Consider the following 17,890-nt stretch of genomic DNA (forward strand, 5'->3'; position numbering starts at 1 on the left):
TGAATAAATTATCAGGAAATTTTAATTTGAAAGTGAACTAATCCTTTAAGACATGTATGCTTTATTGAGAACTGTCCCACAATCCACATCCTCACTTGCTGCGCAGAAATGCGTCACTGATTCTGTTAAAAGGAACATAAGACATAAGTTACTCAGTAGGTAAAAGGATTTCATATGTAAATATTGTCCGTGTGTCGTGGCTCGTGCCTGATCATGCCAGGGATGTCATGAATCATACGATTGTAATCATAGATAGTAAAATAGCATTCATATGATATCCATCATTCTTTGTTAACCTACCGTTCCCTGACATGAGAGTTTCATCCATGCTTTTCTCTTCTCATCCCCATCTATACAACCAGAAACAAACAGAAATCAAAATAAACCACAAGATATTTCCAGGACAATCTGCATAGCAACTGGAATCTAGCAACCAGTATATCAAAGATTTTCATCTTTTGCAACACATCCACACCCAAATCATTTCTAAAGCGTATATGCAGGTTTGAAACTGGTAGGTCTACTATTATTTGACTTGTTTTGAAGCCTTCAGTCTATCATTTGTTTGCTTTTAATTTATTACTCTTAATTTCAATGGAAAGGGTCGTTAAATAAGAATGTGCTGTTCTGTTGCAGATTCTTTATCTCAAACCCAATGCATACTGTTACCAACAAAAACATCAACATTTCCTTCATGCCAGCGGCAACAGGTGTGTCAAAGCGCTGTCAGTTTACCTTTGATTGTCAATCTACTAAACAAGGCAGCTGCAAGGATCACTGTCAGAAAAATGACAGCAGGCAGTAAGATCTTCTCAATGTCCTGAACTTGACTTCTCTCCGGGTCACGGCACCAATTTACTGTGATTAAAAATCAAAATGCATATCCTTAATAGCTTTGAAACATAAAATTGAAACATATCACTACTATCAGTGACACTACTAAGTACATTTTCATTAGCATGACACTAGTTTAGCTATTTTCAAAATAATGTCTAGTGAAAAGCTACATTGCAAAATCCTACATAGCTACATGGAACTATTTTTTAAAGGTGCAGTGTGTAAATTTTAGCGGCTTCTAGTGGTGAGGTTGCGAATTGCTCAGTCCACCCCTCCCTTTTGAAGCACATAGAGAAGCTACGGTGCACAACACAGGACAAAGATGTCATCATCTGAGACAGAAGAGAGTAGCCAGTCAAACAATGAGGTTTCTTGTTACTTAGAAAGGTCTCTGCTTCTAATAAACCACTACTACTAATACTACTACTTCTTCTCCTACAGGCGTATTCAATGTAGTGACAATGCAAGCTGCCTCTAAAAACATCAACGAAGAAGAAGAACAACAACATAGTGACGAAATATGCTCTGTAGAGCAATTTGTCCATTTAGGGGTACTGTAGAACATGCTGGCGCAAAATGGCGACTTAACATGTCGCGGCATTTGTAGATAGAAATGGCTCATAGTAAGGTAATAAAAACATAATGGTTCATTATGTAAAGTCTTTATACACCACTGAAAATATAGTTATGTATATTATATTGCATTTCTGTCAATAGATCCTCCTAAAAACACTGCACCTTTAAAGAGAAATGAGAAATCAAATTTGTCTTGACCTTTTGACATATAAGAGGTCTTTGTAAAACATCCTGTAAGTTTTATAGCTTAAAGCGTCATCCACATTATAAACAAAGCATTTATTCAGTCAAGATCCAAAAATAGCTTATTTTGATTTTGTGGGATCTTTGACGTCACACGGGCAAATACATTTGCATATGACGGCCTCCAGAGCAAGACATAAAAAATACCTAGGTTAAAAAAAGTACACTTCTATAATGTACTTAAAGTGCTCTATTTTCATGCACTAATTTTGTACTTAATATACTAGGAATTCTTCTTTAGTACTTCTTAAGATCATCTTAAGAACATCTAAGTGTACTCAACTGTGCTATTTTGAGACACCATGAATATGAACTAAAATGTGCTTTTAATTTACTATCTCTGTATTTAAAAAATGTATTTAGATACCACTTATAGTACATTTGAACCCACAGTGTACTACAAGTGGTATCTAAATATATTTTCTAAATACAGAGATTTTAAATACATTCTTCTAAAGAAGAATTTTTAGTATATTAAGTACAAAATTAGTGCACGAAAATAGAGCACTTTAAGTACATTTTGGAAGTGTACTTTTTTCACCTGGGTTATACATCATCGCATCAGGAACAAGTGGATGCTTTATTTCTGCAATGGTGTTGATCGTGTCAGAGGATTATATGTTTGTTCGGAGAATTGACTGCAGATTGGTTTGTAAATGAGGCACAGTGTAATGGAGAGTTTGCAAAGAAACTTTTGTTGGAAGATAAAACAATCAGCTATATTGCATCTGACAGCAGCTCCATCACAAACGTAACTATTTTTAAAAAAGATTTAGAAGATAGTTCCTTATTAGCTAATCAATAATTACCTAATGAGATTACCATCATTAATAACTATTAACTAACTGACAAACTGTAAAGAACATTATTGTGTGTCTGAGACGTAATCAGTCATAATTTTTACTCTGAATATAGTCATACAAAGCATCATTAATTACTCAAGTGTAACTCAAGTGAAAAAACATCTTTTTCACTTTAAAATAATGGTCCAGATCACTACTAGTTCTTAAAGAATGACTAGGTACTTGAGTAATTAGTGATGCATTTTATGACCATGTTGAGAGTAAAAAATGACAATCTTCAAGAACTACTAGTGACCTGGACCATTATTTTAAAGTGAAAATGTTTTTCAATTTAAAATAATGGTCCTGATCACTAGTAGTTCCTGCATAGTGACTATGTAACACTTGAGTAATTAATTATGCATTTTATTACCACATTGAGAGTAAAAGACAATTGCTCACATTTCAGACACTTTAATGTTGTGATTAGTAATTAATTAGTAATTCTTTATAATTTGTCATAGTTACCTATTAGTTCTCAATGATGCCAATCTCATTCTCTAATTATTGATTAGCTAATAAGGATCAATCTTAGTCCTAAATTTGATACTACTTATTGATTAGTTAAGCTTGTTTCTATATTAGTTAATAGTAGTAGCTGAAGTGTTAATGTACTACTACTCATTAGTCCTGCATTACTTCCTGCATAGTTACTTATTAATGGCGGACCATTATTCTAAAGGGTTACCCATTTTTGTTAGCTTTATAGCAGCTACCACTATTGAAGGTTAGCTTGACTGTAGTTGAACTTCTTAAAAGTATGAATAGCTGTAAATGCTACACATACAGTGGGTACGGAAAGTATTCAGACCCCCTTAAATTTTTCACTCTTTGTTATATTGCAGCCATTTGCTAAAATCATTTAAGTTCATTTTTCCCCCTCATTAATGTACACACAGCACCCCATATTGACAGAAAAACACAGAATTGTTGACATTTTTGCAGATTTATTAAAAAAGAAAGATTGAAATATCACATGGACCTAAGTATTCAGACCCTTTGCTGTGACACTCATATATTTACCTCAGGTGCTGTCCATTTCTTCTGATCATCCTTGAGCTGGTTCTACACCTTCATTTGAGTCCAGCTGTGTTTGATTATACTGATTGGACTTGATTAGGAAAGCCTCACACCTGTCTATATAAGACCTTACAGCTCACAGTGCATGTCAGAGCAAATGAGAATCATGAGGTCAAAGCAACTGCCTGAAGAGCTCAGAGACAGAATTGTGGCAAGGCACAGATCTGGCCAAGGTTACAAAAAAAATTCTGCTGCACTTAAGGTTTCTAAGAGCACAGTGGCCTCCATAATCCTTAAATGGAAGACGTTTGGGACGACCAGAACTCTTCCTAGAGCTGGCCGTCCGGCCAAACTGAGCTATCGGGGGAGAAGAGCCTTGGTGAGAGAGGTAAAGAAGAACCCAAAGATCACTGTGGCTGAGCTCCAGAGATGCAGTCGGGAGATGGGAGAAAGTTGTAGAAAGTCAACCATCACTGCAGCCCTCCACCAGTCGGGGCTTTATGGCAGAGTGGCCCGACGGAAGCCTCTCCTCAGTGCAAGACACATGAAAGCCCGCATGGAGTTTGCCAAGATGGTGAGAAATAAGATTCTCTGGTCTGATGAGACCAAGATATAACTTTTTGGCCTTAATTCTAAGCGGTAAGTGTGGAGAAAACCAGGCACTGCTCATCACCTGTCCAATACAGTCCCAACAGTGAAGCATGGTGGTGGCAGCATCATGCTGTGGGGGTGTTTTTCAGCTGCAGGGACAGGACGACTGGTTGCAATCGAGGGAAAGATGAATGCGGCCAAGTACAGGGATATCCTGGACAAAAACCTTCTCCAGAGAGCTCAGGACCTCAGACTGGCCGAAGGTTTACCTTCCAACAAGACAATGACCCTAAGCACACAGCTAAAATAACGAAGCAGTGGCTTCACAACAACTCCGTGACTGTTCTTGAATGACCCAGCCAGAGCCCTGACTTAAACCCAATTGAGCATCTCTGGAGAGACCTAAAAATGGCTGTCCACCAACGTTTACCATCCAACCTGACAGAACTGGAGAGGATCTGCAAGGAGGAATGGCAGAGGATCCCCAAATCCAGGTGTGAAAAACTTGTTGCATCTTTCCCAAAAAGACTCATGGCTGTATTAGATCAAAAGGGTGCTTCTACTAAATACTGAGCAAAGGGTCTGAATACTTAGGACCATGTGATATTTGAGTTTTTCTTTTTTAATAAATCTGCAAAAATGTCAACAATTCTGTGTTTTTCTGTCAATATGGGGTGCTGTGTGTACCATTAATGAGGAAAAAAATGAACTTAAATGATTTTAGCAAATGGCTGCAATATAACAAAGAGTGAAAAATTTAAGGGGGTCTGAATACTTTCCGTACCCACTGTATACAGGCAAATACAGGTGACACAATGAACTAGGGATGGGCGATATACCAGAAGACATGATTAACCGGTAGAGATTTGTCAACCGGTAGAGATTTTGGACATCCTCTGTATCGCGGTTACGCTCACGTGACGTTGCTGTGCTGTGCGGTCACGAAAGCTCATTGTTTGCACGTGTTTTTAAGCACTGCGGTTTAAAAACAGTTGATATTAAACCGTTGAAGCTCAATTAGCATCGAAAGACAACTTATTTCACTATATGCATACGCTCTCTGTTTCTCAGCGCAGTCTGAGAGACGTGCGACTTGAAGCTGCTGCTCATAAAGCACAAGAACTGAATTTACTGCTTTTTGCCGCCTAATTGGGCTTGAACGGTTAAATACACATATCTATGTGTCAAAGTGACATGTATTTGCAAGTAAATTGGGTAATTTATGTCTTACGTCAATGTGAAGATTTGAGAAAGAACTGAGAAATTGAGAAAGAGCAACGCAAGAATAGAATACCTCAGAGATGACGTGTTTTTGTAGGCAAAACCCGGAAGTGAGTTAGCATTTTAGGACTTCCGATTCCATCGCCTTAAAGTCAATGGTTTTTTTGAGTGGGTTTTTGCTAAATCGCCTGAAATAAGGTCTGTGGTTAACAGCCTCTAAATATTTTCACGTTTTGATCTATGACATAAAACACACCAGTTGTAACCCGCTTGTGATTTTTTCAACCTTTATTGTGTTGGCGGTTGCTAAAAGGGACTACTTCATTTGCCGGGGACGTCATCATGACAAACAGGACATTTGGACAGCATTTTGCTTGGTGGTGGTGGCGTTGATCCGCGACGATGGTGTGCTGTAGTCCATTTATAGCCTACTATTAGCTTTTTATATCTGACGACTTTATTTAGGCTTCAAAATGTGCAAATGTTGTGTTAACTTGTAAAGATTATCTCGATAGACAAAATGTGTAAGTGTCATAACCCTTTGTTAAACACAGAGCTTATTTTTTGCGATTTTCCAAAAGTCTATGGGAAAAATGCATAGGCTTTCGATCGAGGGAACCTGTGCGCTGCTAACTTCCGGGTTGGCCTACAAAAACATGTCATCTCCGAGGTACTCTATATATGGGACCATGCAGTTGGTCTTAAAGTGACAGCATCCAAATTTACTTGCTGTCATTAATGCGAATCAAACAACAAGAGAGAAAATTGCTCACAGCTCTTGACTGAATCATTTTTGTAATTGTAACTTTAATAAGAATTAACGTATATTTACACAGTAAGGTCTATGCAGTGTTTGTTTATACATTTGATTACTTTATATATTTCATGTAGTATTTCTAGTGCTTTAAGTTTTTCAGGTAGGTCTGTTTAATTTGTCTTATTGTAGTTTGCTTTCTTTGCTCTTTAACTGTCTTCAGTAAGCTTGAGAGTTTAAGGCTAGTATTAGTTTTTTAAATGATATTGAAAATGGTAATAAGAATAAATTTCAGTGGTATCAAAAATGTTGATATTATAAAAACCTTATTTAAAGCAAAAATAACTATAGGCTACTGTGATATATATTGTTATCGTGAAATGAAATGTATCAAATCATGACATAAGAGTTTTGACATATCGCCCACCACTACAACAAACTCAAATATTCATTGGCATGAGACTAGTTTTTTTTTTTTTTTGTAATGTACAGAGCCCCGGGCATGACATGCAGGAAAAAAAATTGTAGGCTAAATCGTGTGCACGATTTACTATTTCGTTTATGTGCATGATTTATAAATCGAGGGAACAAAATAGTAAATCGTGCGCACAATTTAATTTTTTTCTTGCATGTCATGTTACATGTAACTTTTTTTTTTTTTTTGAAAAGATTAGCTTGCCTGTAGTTGAACTATTGACATTATAGGTAGCTGTATCTTGTTGCTTAGCTAGAGCTTTAAAGTGGCTTCCCCAACACCGCCTAGGTGCTTCATCACCATTATAGGCTATATGTACTTACAACACTGCAAGTCGCACTGAAGTACAGGGACTGAAAAGTGCACATCTACCCTCTGGACCTTTTAAACAGGGAAACATGAAACAATTCACATCAATAAATTATAAATGACATAAATCCAATAAGTTCTGTCAACACTGTTACTCTCCTTGTTTAGCCTTACCTGGATGCAAGCACACACTTCACATGCATTTTTAGACAAGTTGAAAACTGTGCGCTTCATTTTGTCCTAGAAAACAAATAAGAACTGGCGTGACATCAAACAAGCTTAAACAAGACTGCCCTTGTGCTACGAGTTTTTCTTAGACCCTTTTCTTTCTCATGTCATCAGGTACAAACCAGGTGAAAAGTTTTACTTTGACAAGGGCAATAGCCTTCAATGGAAGCCTTGAGGCATGGTTTACTAAGATCAATAGGAGAGTACCGAAAAACAAAATGATGAAAAAGAAAACATCTGCATGACATCATGTACATTTGCTCTCAAGGTATTATAACTGATCCTACATGCTGATAATCCTGCTAATGTTTCCTTACCACAGAAAGAGTTTGGGACTTGTTCCCCTCGATTTGTTTGCACTGAGAGGACGGTTTCATCTCACAGACTGAAACTGAGAAGTTGGCTTTGACCCATGTTGATATCTCTGCCCACTGCTGACCATTTTTGGATGTCATCTTTGCTGTCCAGACTTGTCAGATAAAACATTAAAGTCATTTAAAGCCCTCATACAGTATGTAACATAAACAAACTGCTTGTTAAAGGTGTCACAGCTAACAAGGAATGTTCTCAGTACGTTGTATCATACATCTGGTGCAATGTGGTGCGACGCAAGTGTTTTTTGCTAGTTTCAGCCGACACAGTTATCATTTTCATGTCCAGCGCCACATTGTTTAAATAGCAAATGCACTCACGCCCATCTGTTCACCCATGGTCTTGCTGGTCTGAAAACGAGGTGTGTTCAGGTGCATTGTTGGCGTGTTGCTATTTTGAGGCAACTGAAATAAACTGCGCCATTGACAAACAAAAACCTGTTCTGTGTTCGAAATCACCCCTATACCTTCATTCACTATTCCCTACATTAGTCCACTAATATAATCCACTTGAAGGAATGAATGAAAACGAGTGAGTGAATTTGGACAGCGAGTGCGCCAGAAGGGCTGTCGCTTTTGCATGGTTTGTGCTTGCTGTTTAATAATCATTTGAATCTTGGCAAACTGGCAGCTCCAATAGTAATGAAAAAAATTATGTCATGAAAGCTAGCATGTATAAACCTTAAAGGAACTCTCCACTTTTTTTGAAAATAGGCTCATTTTCCAACTCCCCTAGAGTTAAACAGTTGAGTTTTACCATTTTCATATCATTGCGCCTGCTGCACCCATGGTTCCTTGATTATTACGCCAGAATGAGAGTATAGTTCCTAGCCATATTGGCCTAGAAAATCGCAGCTTTTCATTTTCAGTCGGTCTTAGTACACGATGTAACTACAGAAGTGTCAAGTTTTAAATAGGAAAAATATCAAAACTATTTGGTAATTTTTGAGCGAGATGCTATTAGTCTCATCAGATTCAATGAACTATGCTAAGCTATGCTAAAAGTGGTACCACCAGACCCAGAGATCGGCTGAATGGAATCAACTGTTTAACTCTAGGGGATTTGGAAAATGAGCCTATTTTTTAAAAAAGTGGAGCGTTCCTTTAATTAAACAATTTAATAATCAAGTAAAAACGAATTTATACCTGATATTACACTGGGAAGTTGATAGATGGAAGATTCAGCTGTGGACGGCATCTTCTGTTCAGATGTGGGAATTCATTCGGTGTGCGGCACGACTCTCACAATGCATTATGGGTATTCCCTAGCCGTTGAGTGTACATCAGTTGTACACTCTTTATTGCGGTGCATTGTGGAATTGAATAAATGCACTCTGTAATGTTCACTATGGTTTCGGACACCACTACAAATGGCTGTCCCCTCAAATAGTGCCCTATTTAAAGGTATAGGGGGGGATTTCGGACACAGTCCTGGTCTAAAGTCAATGGCGCAGTATTTTATTTTTTTTGTTATTTAAAGGACGCATTAGTTATATGCACCTATAGACGGGTTCACAACATTTTTAAATATTAAAAATAAAAGGATTCCTCTCTGGAGAAGCGTTAAACTATTTTATTTGTCGTTAAATTAGCAAAATACCATTTTTTCTGTCGTTAAACTAGCAAAAGAGGATTCGGACACCCCCTAAGTGCACCTGCGCCATGCATAGGGCCCTATGAGATAACATTTTCCAGTAACGATAAAAGAACATTCATGGAACATTTTCAACACATTTTGTTTGGACGTTCATCTGATATTTTTAAAAAATTACTTCTTGTTTCAGAACATTCAGAGAACATTCAAAAGTAACGTTCCCAAAATGTTTGCAAAATGCTAAAATTTAATGTTTGCATGTTCGCATAACCAAGAAAATGTTTTAACGTTTTAAAAAAAATTGACGTATTGAATGTTAACTAAATGGGAACGTTCGCAAAACATTCTTAGAACATATTTTTGTTAGCTGTGGTAGTGCTTGGTATACCTGAGAAATTTCCTTTGGCAAAAGGACATTTAATCCATGTCCCTGCTTCAGTGGTGAACTATAAAAGAAAGAAGAAACTGTGAATTCTGACCCAACCCAAACATCTACAAAGGAACAGTTCACCCAAAAAATGTATAACCAACTCATGTGGTAAATTCCAAGTCATTTGAAGTAATTTGATAGTTTTTGTTTTTAGGAACAGACCATAATGTAATTATTGTTGTTTTTCATTGAAATTCACAGAAAACTTTTAGCTATTTAGCTAGATAGCTACATACGAATACGATTACCATAATCTTTAAAGCTAATTGTAATATAGTGCAAGAATGATATGAATATAGTGCAGCAGTCATATGGACAACTTTTATAATGCTTTTATGGTCATTTTTGTAACATGACAACTCTAGTCCCCATCCACTTTCATTGTATGTTATAGAGCAGCAGGGACATTCTGCTACATTTCTCCTTTTGTATTCCACGGAAGAATAAAAATCATACGTTCAGGATCACGAGGGTGAGTAAATGATGACAGAATTTTCATTTCAGGATGAAAGAAAATAAGCAATAAAATCTTTATACCTTCGTGCAAAGTGTAGGGTGTGGATCCACAGAAGAGAATATCACCTGAGGTAAAAGCAGTAAGAAATAATGAAAGGGTCCCTGACAATCAGCAGCTGTAACTGCAGATGTAATAAAATGGAACAAAGGATGACGGGGAAGAGAACTTACTTTTTGCCCCTCTGAATGAAAAACATCTCCGAGGTCTCGGCAGCCTTTTCCTCCATCTACATGGCATAGAGAAACTGAGACTTTGACAGGACACAGTGGCTCCCATATCAGCTCCTCCTTATAGAGGTCATAGGTTATCCCAGACCACAGTTCTTCTAAATCTGTTACAGAAGACAAATTTGAGTTTTAAAATCCCAATTATAATATTCAAAATCATGATTTGCAAGGCAGTCTCTTTTGTCCATAATGATTTACAGTTTTCTTGATTGCTAACGCCCTATACCTGAAACCCAAACCATTCATTCAGTTCATATTAACATTCAAGTTTATGCCAAACTTAACATAAAATGTCCTAATTCTGCTCAGGTTTAAACATGTTCTCATTCAGAAGACTGAGTACAGACACATGTAATTAACTCAAGCATCACAACGTGAACACAAATAACACACATTTATCTATGAGTGAACATTGTGAAGCAAAACTGGTGACAGACTAATTAAAAAGATATGAAGTTAATATAAACAGGTGATTATAGTCTAGAGACTCTGCAAAAGAGTGCAACAATCAAACATGCCTGTCCAGAGTGTTTACAAAGAAAAACAATGGAAAAGTATCGCAGAGGAATGTAAAAACACGTTCTATGTGAACGGCCCATAACACTGGTGGAGAAGCTGAAAAACGAGGTATGGAGAGGAAGATGAAGAGGAGATGAAAAGAAAAATAAAGGGGAGGGACTCAAAGAACATTTGATCCTGATGAAATATGAAGCACTCTACTACACTCTAAAAAATGCTGGGTTAAAAACAACCCAAGTTGGGTTGAAAATGGACAATGAATGGGTTCTTTTAACCCAGCAGGTTGGGCAAACATATAAGCCAATCACTGGGTTAAAAATAACCCATTCATTGGGTTAAAACAACCTAATCGCTTGGTTTGTCCATTTTCAACCCAACTTGAGTTGTTTGTAACCCAGCATTGTTTAGAGTGTAGTTGATCATGTTCTTGTGCATGGAATGACCTCAAGAGAAGCTGGCCTAAGTAAGCAATAAGGTACGACATGAAGCGGAGTGCCTGCAACCCTTTCAGTCGTGACTTATTACAGCACTAGCCTCGAGTACTTTATTGCTTTTATAAAACTGTTACCACACAATACAAATATTAAAGCCAGAAATATGTATCAATGCAACTTTCATGAAGTAAACTTTTTCAAAAAGCCTTCCTTCCACTGGAAAAAATAGTCCATGACTGTGAACAGCAACAAAAGTTACATTTTCACACCATTAGATGGCGGCAAAGGAAGGCTTTTTGAAAAAGTTTACTTCATGAAAGTTGCATGAAGCGGAGTGCCTGCAACCCTTTCAACCGTGATTTATTCACGATACAGCACTAGCCTTGAGTACCTTATTGCTTTTATAAAACGGTTACCACACAATACAAATATTAAAGCCAGAAATATGTGTCAGTGCAACTTTCATGAAGTACATTTTTTCAAAAAGCCTTCCTTCCGCCAGAAAAAAATAGTCCCTGACCGTGAACAACAACAGAAGTTACATTATTACGCCATTAGATGGCGACAAAGACCGTCTTTATGAGTGTGTCAGTCAGTACCGAAAACTTTTATATTGAAAAGTCTGAATTGTTTTGAAAACGGAATAAGACGCAACCAGACGCAACTAACAAATGCTTTGACTAGCGCTGTCAGTCACGGGAAAACCCCTTAAATGTTAAAAGGACAAGATAATACATTTAAACTGGATTTTTATTATGAACATAGGACTGACCTGAAGGAAAATGCTAAATCTGTTGCTAAGGGTGTTGTGTAGTGATACACAGAACCGTTGGGTTCTGTTATTGTGAATAAAACACAGCTATTGACCAATCAGAATCAAGGACAGGAACTAATCATTTTATAAAGGGTTTTTATACTACTTACACATACAGTATAATTACAGTACAGTATTTTAGATAAAAGAACTTTCACTGCTCTTGTGTTCAGTAAATACTGTAGCACGTTCTACACCCTCAAACTCGTAACTGTCAAATTGATTTGTAGAAAAGTACTACTTAAGCCCAAAGTATACTTCAACTGTGCTCAAGATGAAGAACGATGTATACCCAGGCCTTTACATGTACTGTATTTTTTCAGAACTAAGAGGCGACTGCCTAGGGGAGGTGGACAAAGTCTTTTTTCAAAGGACAAATGAACTGCTATAGTACTGTAAATATAGTCATTGCCAAAATGCATTTCAGCTGATAGTGCAGAGGATGCTGATTTTATTTATTTTACTGATGGATTAATGTATTTTGTTGCGTACCAAGTTAATATTCAATTCTTTGGAACTTTAACTTTTCTATTGCTTTTCATCTACTGTAAGATCACTTTACAGTAGTGTAAGGAAAAGACTTTTCTTAAAGATCATTTGTGTATTTGTATCTGCACCCTTCAATTTATGTTAATACTATAAAAAGACAATGACCCACATGATTCCTCATTCCCAATTAGAGAGATAGTTTGAAAGAGTTTTTTGGACCCCATTGACTTTCATTGTAAGGACGAAAACATTCTTCAAATTGTCTTCATTTGTGTTCTGCAGAATAAAGAAACTGCTACAGGTTTGAAATGAAATGAGGGTGAGGAAATGATGGTGGACTATCTATTTAAGTGCTTTAGATTCACATACAGGACCCCTGGCAAACTAGCAATTTGGATTAGAAATAAGTACTCCCTTTACAAATACGAGCAAGTGCCAACTAGTATATAAAATCTGAAACAGATAGAAACACAACCAAGTGCAAATAAACAAGCCAATGCAAGATTTTTTTTTTTTTTAATTCAGGTGTTGGTGAAAGAGGTCTTGAGGCGGGTCAGAGGATTAACTTAGATGTTGCCACTTGCTATGAAGTTTTAGGTTACCTCACAAAACATTTTTTATGGTGTAAAATGAAAAATTAAATTACCTCTGTTTTTAATATTGTAAATTTTACTCACTGTTTTTGAATGGACACACTTGAACTCTTCGAGCATCTACTTTAACAGGCCAACCCTGAAAAAAAAGACATTGGAAATCAACAATTCCTTCTCTAACAGTCCGATTTTGCACATTCAGAACATAAATAAAGCTTTCACACCTCAATGCACAAACAGGGTAAAGCTTTGGAATACTGAAGCGTTATGCTTCTCTGTAGATGCTGTGATTTTATCTGAAACACAATGTGCAAAACACAAGGGTAAAATGTCAATGTAAAAGTCTTCAAAGAACTTCAGAGGGGAAGTATGCTAGCTCTTCTTACCGTTCTGTGTGGCCCTTCCCCTGCACAGATAATACTGCGTTTACGACAGAGCCTGAGATTGTAATCTGTGTCCTCAGGAGCATCATTCACTTTCACTGTTAATGTATTCCTGTCTTTATCTACAGTGTATGCCAGTTTCCCAGCTACAACAAAACAACAAAACAGTTAAGGCTTTACATACTGACGTATCTATCTATACATCTATCAATGTATTGACATCATAATAATGAAACTTACTGATGCACTCAGCAATTGTGTCTCTGATACCTTCATGACGGCATTCTGTCAATAAAAAGCAAAGGGCAATAGATAATGTTATTTGGGTCATGTGTGGCTACATTATATATAGACTGCTGATTATATATAGACTGCAAAATAAGGAGGAAGTTCAGCTGGGTAGAAACATAAACAAACACAATACTGATACCGGGAACAAGGTGTCTTTGTGACCACATGGCCTTACAGTAGTTGGGAATCGTTTTGAGAGTCACAAACATATGCTGTCCAGGTCTAACAGGAACACACTTAAACTGCACATCAACCTAGAAGTATAAACAGATATACAATATCTGAGATCAAGGTAGGAGATTGACAGATTTATGGCATTGATAAAATGCTCAGTTGTTATGCTAGATGTGGATTTGTAGCTTAAAGGGATAGTTCGCCCAAAAAAAAAAAAAAAAGAGTTTCTTTCTTCTGTTGAAATCTCCAGAGTTAAATCAACTCTGCTCAGAGTATATGGTCCCTCTCTAAATAGTGTTAAAATAACACTGAAGCAGAGTTAAAGTTAATGAGATAATTAAGCAATTAATTAAGTGATGATTGTGCATTAGTGATGAACACCTGCTGTTAACAAGCAGAATCACTAAAGAAAAGAGAAACACAAGAACAGCCTTATTAATTGCTTAATTATCTCATTAACTTTAACTCTGTTTCAGTGTTACTTTAACACTATTTAGAGATGGACCAAATGCAGAGTTGATTTAACTCTGGGGATTTTACTGTGTATATTTTGAAGAATGTTAGTAACCAGACAGTTGACGGCACCCAATGACTTCCATAGTAGGAAAAAAAATACTATGGAAGTCAATGGGTACAGTCAACTAACATTCTTCAAAATATCTTCTTTTGTGTTCAACAGAAGAAAAAGACTCATACAGGTTTGAGGGTGAGTAAATGATGCCAAAATTTTCATTTTTGGGTGAATCCCTTGTGTACCTGTTTTCCTGTGGCGTTTTCTCTGCCAACTCTGCCAAAGGTATACATCTGGCAATGTCCTATCATCCCTGCAGAATCGGCACACACTAAAACTCCACGGATATCACCTGGAAAACAGGTCAAAACTTTACAAGAACCTTATTTTTTTCATTTTCATCCTTTTTAGGTGATGCAAAGTGCTGACATCATTTTGCAGTTTTTCCTTCAATTAACATTTGAGGTTACATCAACTATTAAGGCATTTTGTGGTTAGTTAATGTTAGACCTTTTAGATTATAAGGTATTTAATTAATAACTAATTTTTGTGAGAGAATTTGTTTTTAAAAGATGGAGTTGTTGGAGCTGCTGTGTCAATGAGTTACCACAGTTTTTGATTTAATTCAGTGATGTAGGCATGACTCATTCAGCCTAAGTAATTACACAGCAATTTTGAACTTTTTCAGCAGAACACTTCATTGAACACTGAACTTTTTGGGGTAAGTTGCCACAATGCTACATGAATCAGATCAAACAATTATGAAACAGTTTGTGAAACATACAAATACAAAAATTTTAAATATAAAAATATCATCCAAAAAAAAGAGGTATATCTTAAAGAAATATTAAGGGATTAGTTCACTTTCAAATGAAAATCACTCCAAGCTTTACTCACCCTCAAGCCATCCTAGGTGTATATGACTTTCTTCTTTCTGATGAACACAACCGGAGAAATATTAATAAATATCCTGACGCGTTTGAAGCTGAAGAAAGTGCATCCATCCATCAAAAACATGCTCCACACAGCTCTCAGGGGTTAATAAAGGCCATCTGAAGTGAAGCGATGCGTTTGTAAAATATCCATATTTAAAGGTGCCATCAAACGTTTTTTACAAGATGTAATATAAGTCTAAGGTGTCCCCTGAATGTGTCTGTGAAGTTTCAACTCAAAATACCCCATCGATTTTTTAAATAAATTTTTTAACTGCCTATTTTGGGGCATAATTAGAAATGCACCGATTCAGGCTGCGGCCCCTTTAATTCCTCACGCTCCCCTCCCCTGGAGCTCGCGCTTGCATTAAACAGCATAAACACAGTTCACACTGCTAATATATCCCACAAAATGGATCTTTACAAAATGTTCGTCATGCATGCTGCATGCATACTGCATGTGAGTATAGTATTTATTTGGATGTTTACATTTGATTCTGAATGAGTTTGATAGTGCTCCGTGGCTAAAGCTAACATTACACACTGTTGGAGAGATTTATAAAGAATGAAGTTGTGTTTATGAATTATACAGACTGCAAGTGTTTAAAAATGAAAACAGTGACAGCTCTTGTCTCCGTGAATACAGTAATAAACAATGGTAACTTTAACCACATTTAACAGTACATTAGCAACATGCTAACGAAACATTTAGAAAGACAATTTACAAATATCACTAAAAATATCATGATATCATGGATCATGTCAGTTATTATTGCTCCATCTGACATTTTTCGCTATTGTCCTTGCTTGCTTACCTAGTCTGATGATTCAGCTGTGCACAGATCCAGACGTCCTGCCCTTGTCTAATGGCTTGAACATGAGCTGGCATATGCAAATATTGGGGGCGTACATATTAATGATCCCGACTGTTACGTAACAGTCAGTGTTATATTGAGATTCGCCTGTTTTTCGGAGGTCTTTTAAACAAATGAGATTTATATAAGGAGGAAACAATGGAGTTTGAGACTCACTGTATGTCATTTCCATGTACTGAACTCTTGTTATTCAACTATGCCAAGATAAATTCAATTTTCCATTCGATGGCACCTTTAACAAGTTATGAAGTAAAATACTCACTTACACTACGTCCTACGCTTTCCCTATTCAACTTACGGAAAAAAGATTAACTGACGTGAGTCACTCAACGCCACTTCCATTTTTTTCCGTAAGTTAACCTCCCAGAGCCGTGTGGAGTACATTTATGATGGATGGATGCACTTTCTTCCGCTCATACTCGTGAACCCTATCACTGCCTTTATAAAGCTTGGACGCGTCAGGATATTTATTAATATTTCTCCGATTGTGTTCATCAGAAAGAAGAAAGTCACATACACCTAGGATGGCTTGAGGGTGATTTTCATTTGAAAGTAAACTAATCCTTTAAACCAAAAAATTTTTTATATTTATTACATTTAAAACATGTACCACATCAAAAGCATTTTATTCATGCATTATTAATGTGACATGAATCATACACACCAGTAACATTAACTGATGTTGCAATTCTGAGCTGGAGTGAACATTTCCTCTCCTCACATGCCAAAACAGTAGACAATGTCACATTACTGAACACGGCGCTGTTAAAAGGCTGATCTCTGCAGCGAAACGCTGACAGTGGAGCTATAAGATATAGAATATGTTAGTGCGATAGATAGATAGATAGATAGATAGATAGATAGATAGATAGATAGATAGATACTCACAGTAAGCTCTGGATTTACACTGCAGACCCTGTTTGAAGAGATCAAAATGATTTGACGTTATTTAAAATATTACGCTGAGTGATAATAGTGTAACCTACTTTCCCATTTATGGTTTCAAAAATGCTTTAACACTTAACAGGAAATGCGAAAGTACTGTAAGGATAGTAAAACAAGGGGTTTCCCACTCACTCCTAACACTTATAGGAAGTTCCTGGTTAGATAGCAAATATATCACAGCTGTCAGGCAAATGAGTGTAGTCAAGTATATCCTCATATCCAGTTACAATAATCAAAAGAATATTAACTTTGACTGTCCGATGACCTGGATGAGTGGGAGTGGGTTGTTTGGGAATCAGTCTTACAGACGCAAAGTCTGCTATACTAGAAGACTGCGACTAATGCTTTTTTTTAATAGGCTATATTACACAACATGGAAGGCTTTGTTGTTATAGATGAGATCATATTTTTATGACTCATAATTAAATGCCACTCAACCTGCCATTACTCTTTTCTGTCATAACACAGCAATAGTTCTTATAAATTAGCACTGGCATAATTCTGTTAAATATTAATATATGCAATTGATCCTGATAGACTAGTCTGTCTGACTAGACATACTTCCAACACATTGATATTATTTAAAAAAAAAAAAAAAAAAAAAATCAAATTATTACTGCAGCAATGCTCAACTCAAATAATGTCAAGGTAATATCAAGTAAAACAAAAAAGAAGAACTAAATAAATCACTAAAT

The 17,890-nt window shown here is 36.5% G+C and overlaps 1 protein-coding gene across 4 annotated transcripts in view; it reads right to left on the minus strand.

Annotated features, from left to right (window-relative positions):
• il17rel (interleukin 17 receptor E-like) overlaps positions 1-17,890 on the minus strand; it is a 22,271-nt gene continuing 4,381 nt past the window's right edge. For 3 of the 4 annotated variants that reach the window (XM_048158359.1, XM_048158358.1, XM_048158357.1), the window contains 17 exons: positions 17,139-17,166; positions 16,915-17,055; positions 14,689-14,795; positions 13,898-14,012; positions 13,708-13,752; positions 13,471-13,613; positions 13,309-13,380; positions 13,169-13,223; positions 10,179-10,339; positions 10,029-10,073; positions 9,450-9,507; positions 7,414-7,565; positions 7,043-7,108; positions 6,883-6,940; positions 736-858; positions 301-350; positions 1-122 (listed from right to left, as the gene is read on the minus strand). In XM_048158359.1, coding sequence (XP_048014316.1) covers positions 114-122; positions 301-350; positions 736-858; positions 6,883-6,940; positions 7,043-7,108; positions 7,414-7,565; positions 9,450-9,507; positions 10,029-10,073; positions 10,179-10,339; positions 13,169-13,223; positions 13,309-13,380; positions 13,471-13,613; positions 13,708-13,752; positions 13,898-14,012; positions 14,689-14,795; positions 16,915-17,055; positions 17,139-17,166 — 1,428 coding nt within the window. In that variant the 3' untranslated portion in view covers positions 1-113. The remainder of the gene's footprint in view (positions 123-300; positions 351-735; positions 859-6,882; positions 6,941-7,042; positions 7,109-7,413; positions 7,566-9,449; positions 9,508-10,028; positions 10,074-10,178; positions 10,340-13,168; positions 13,224-13,308; positions 13,381-13,470; positions 13,614-13,707; positions 13,753-13,897; positions 14,013-14,688; positions 14,796-16,914; positions 17,056-17,138; positions 17,167-17,890) is intronic. The other variant, XM_048158361.1, reaches the window with a different exon arrangement.

The sequence above is a fragment of the Megalobrama amblycephala genome, linkage group LG15 (assembly GCF_018812025.1).
Source record: "Megalobrama amblycephala isolate DHTTF-2021 linkage group LG15, ASM1881202v1, whole genome shotgun sequence".
Lineage (NCBI taxonomy): Eukaryota > Metazoa > Chordata > Actinopteri > Cypriniformes > Xenocyprididae > Megalobrama > Megalobrama amblycephala.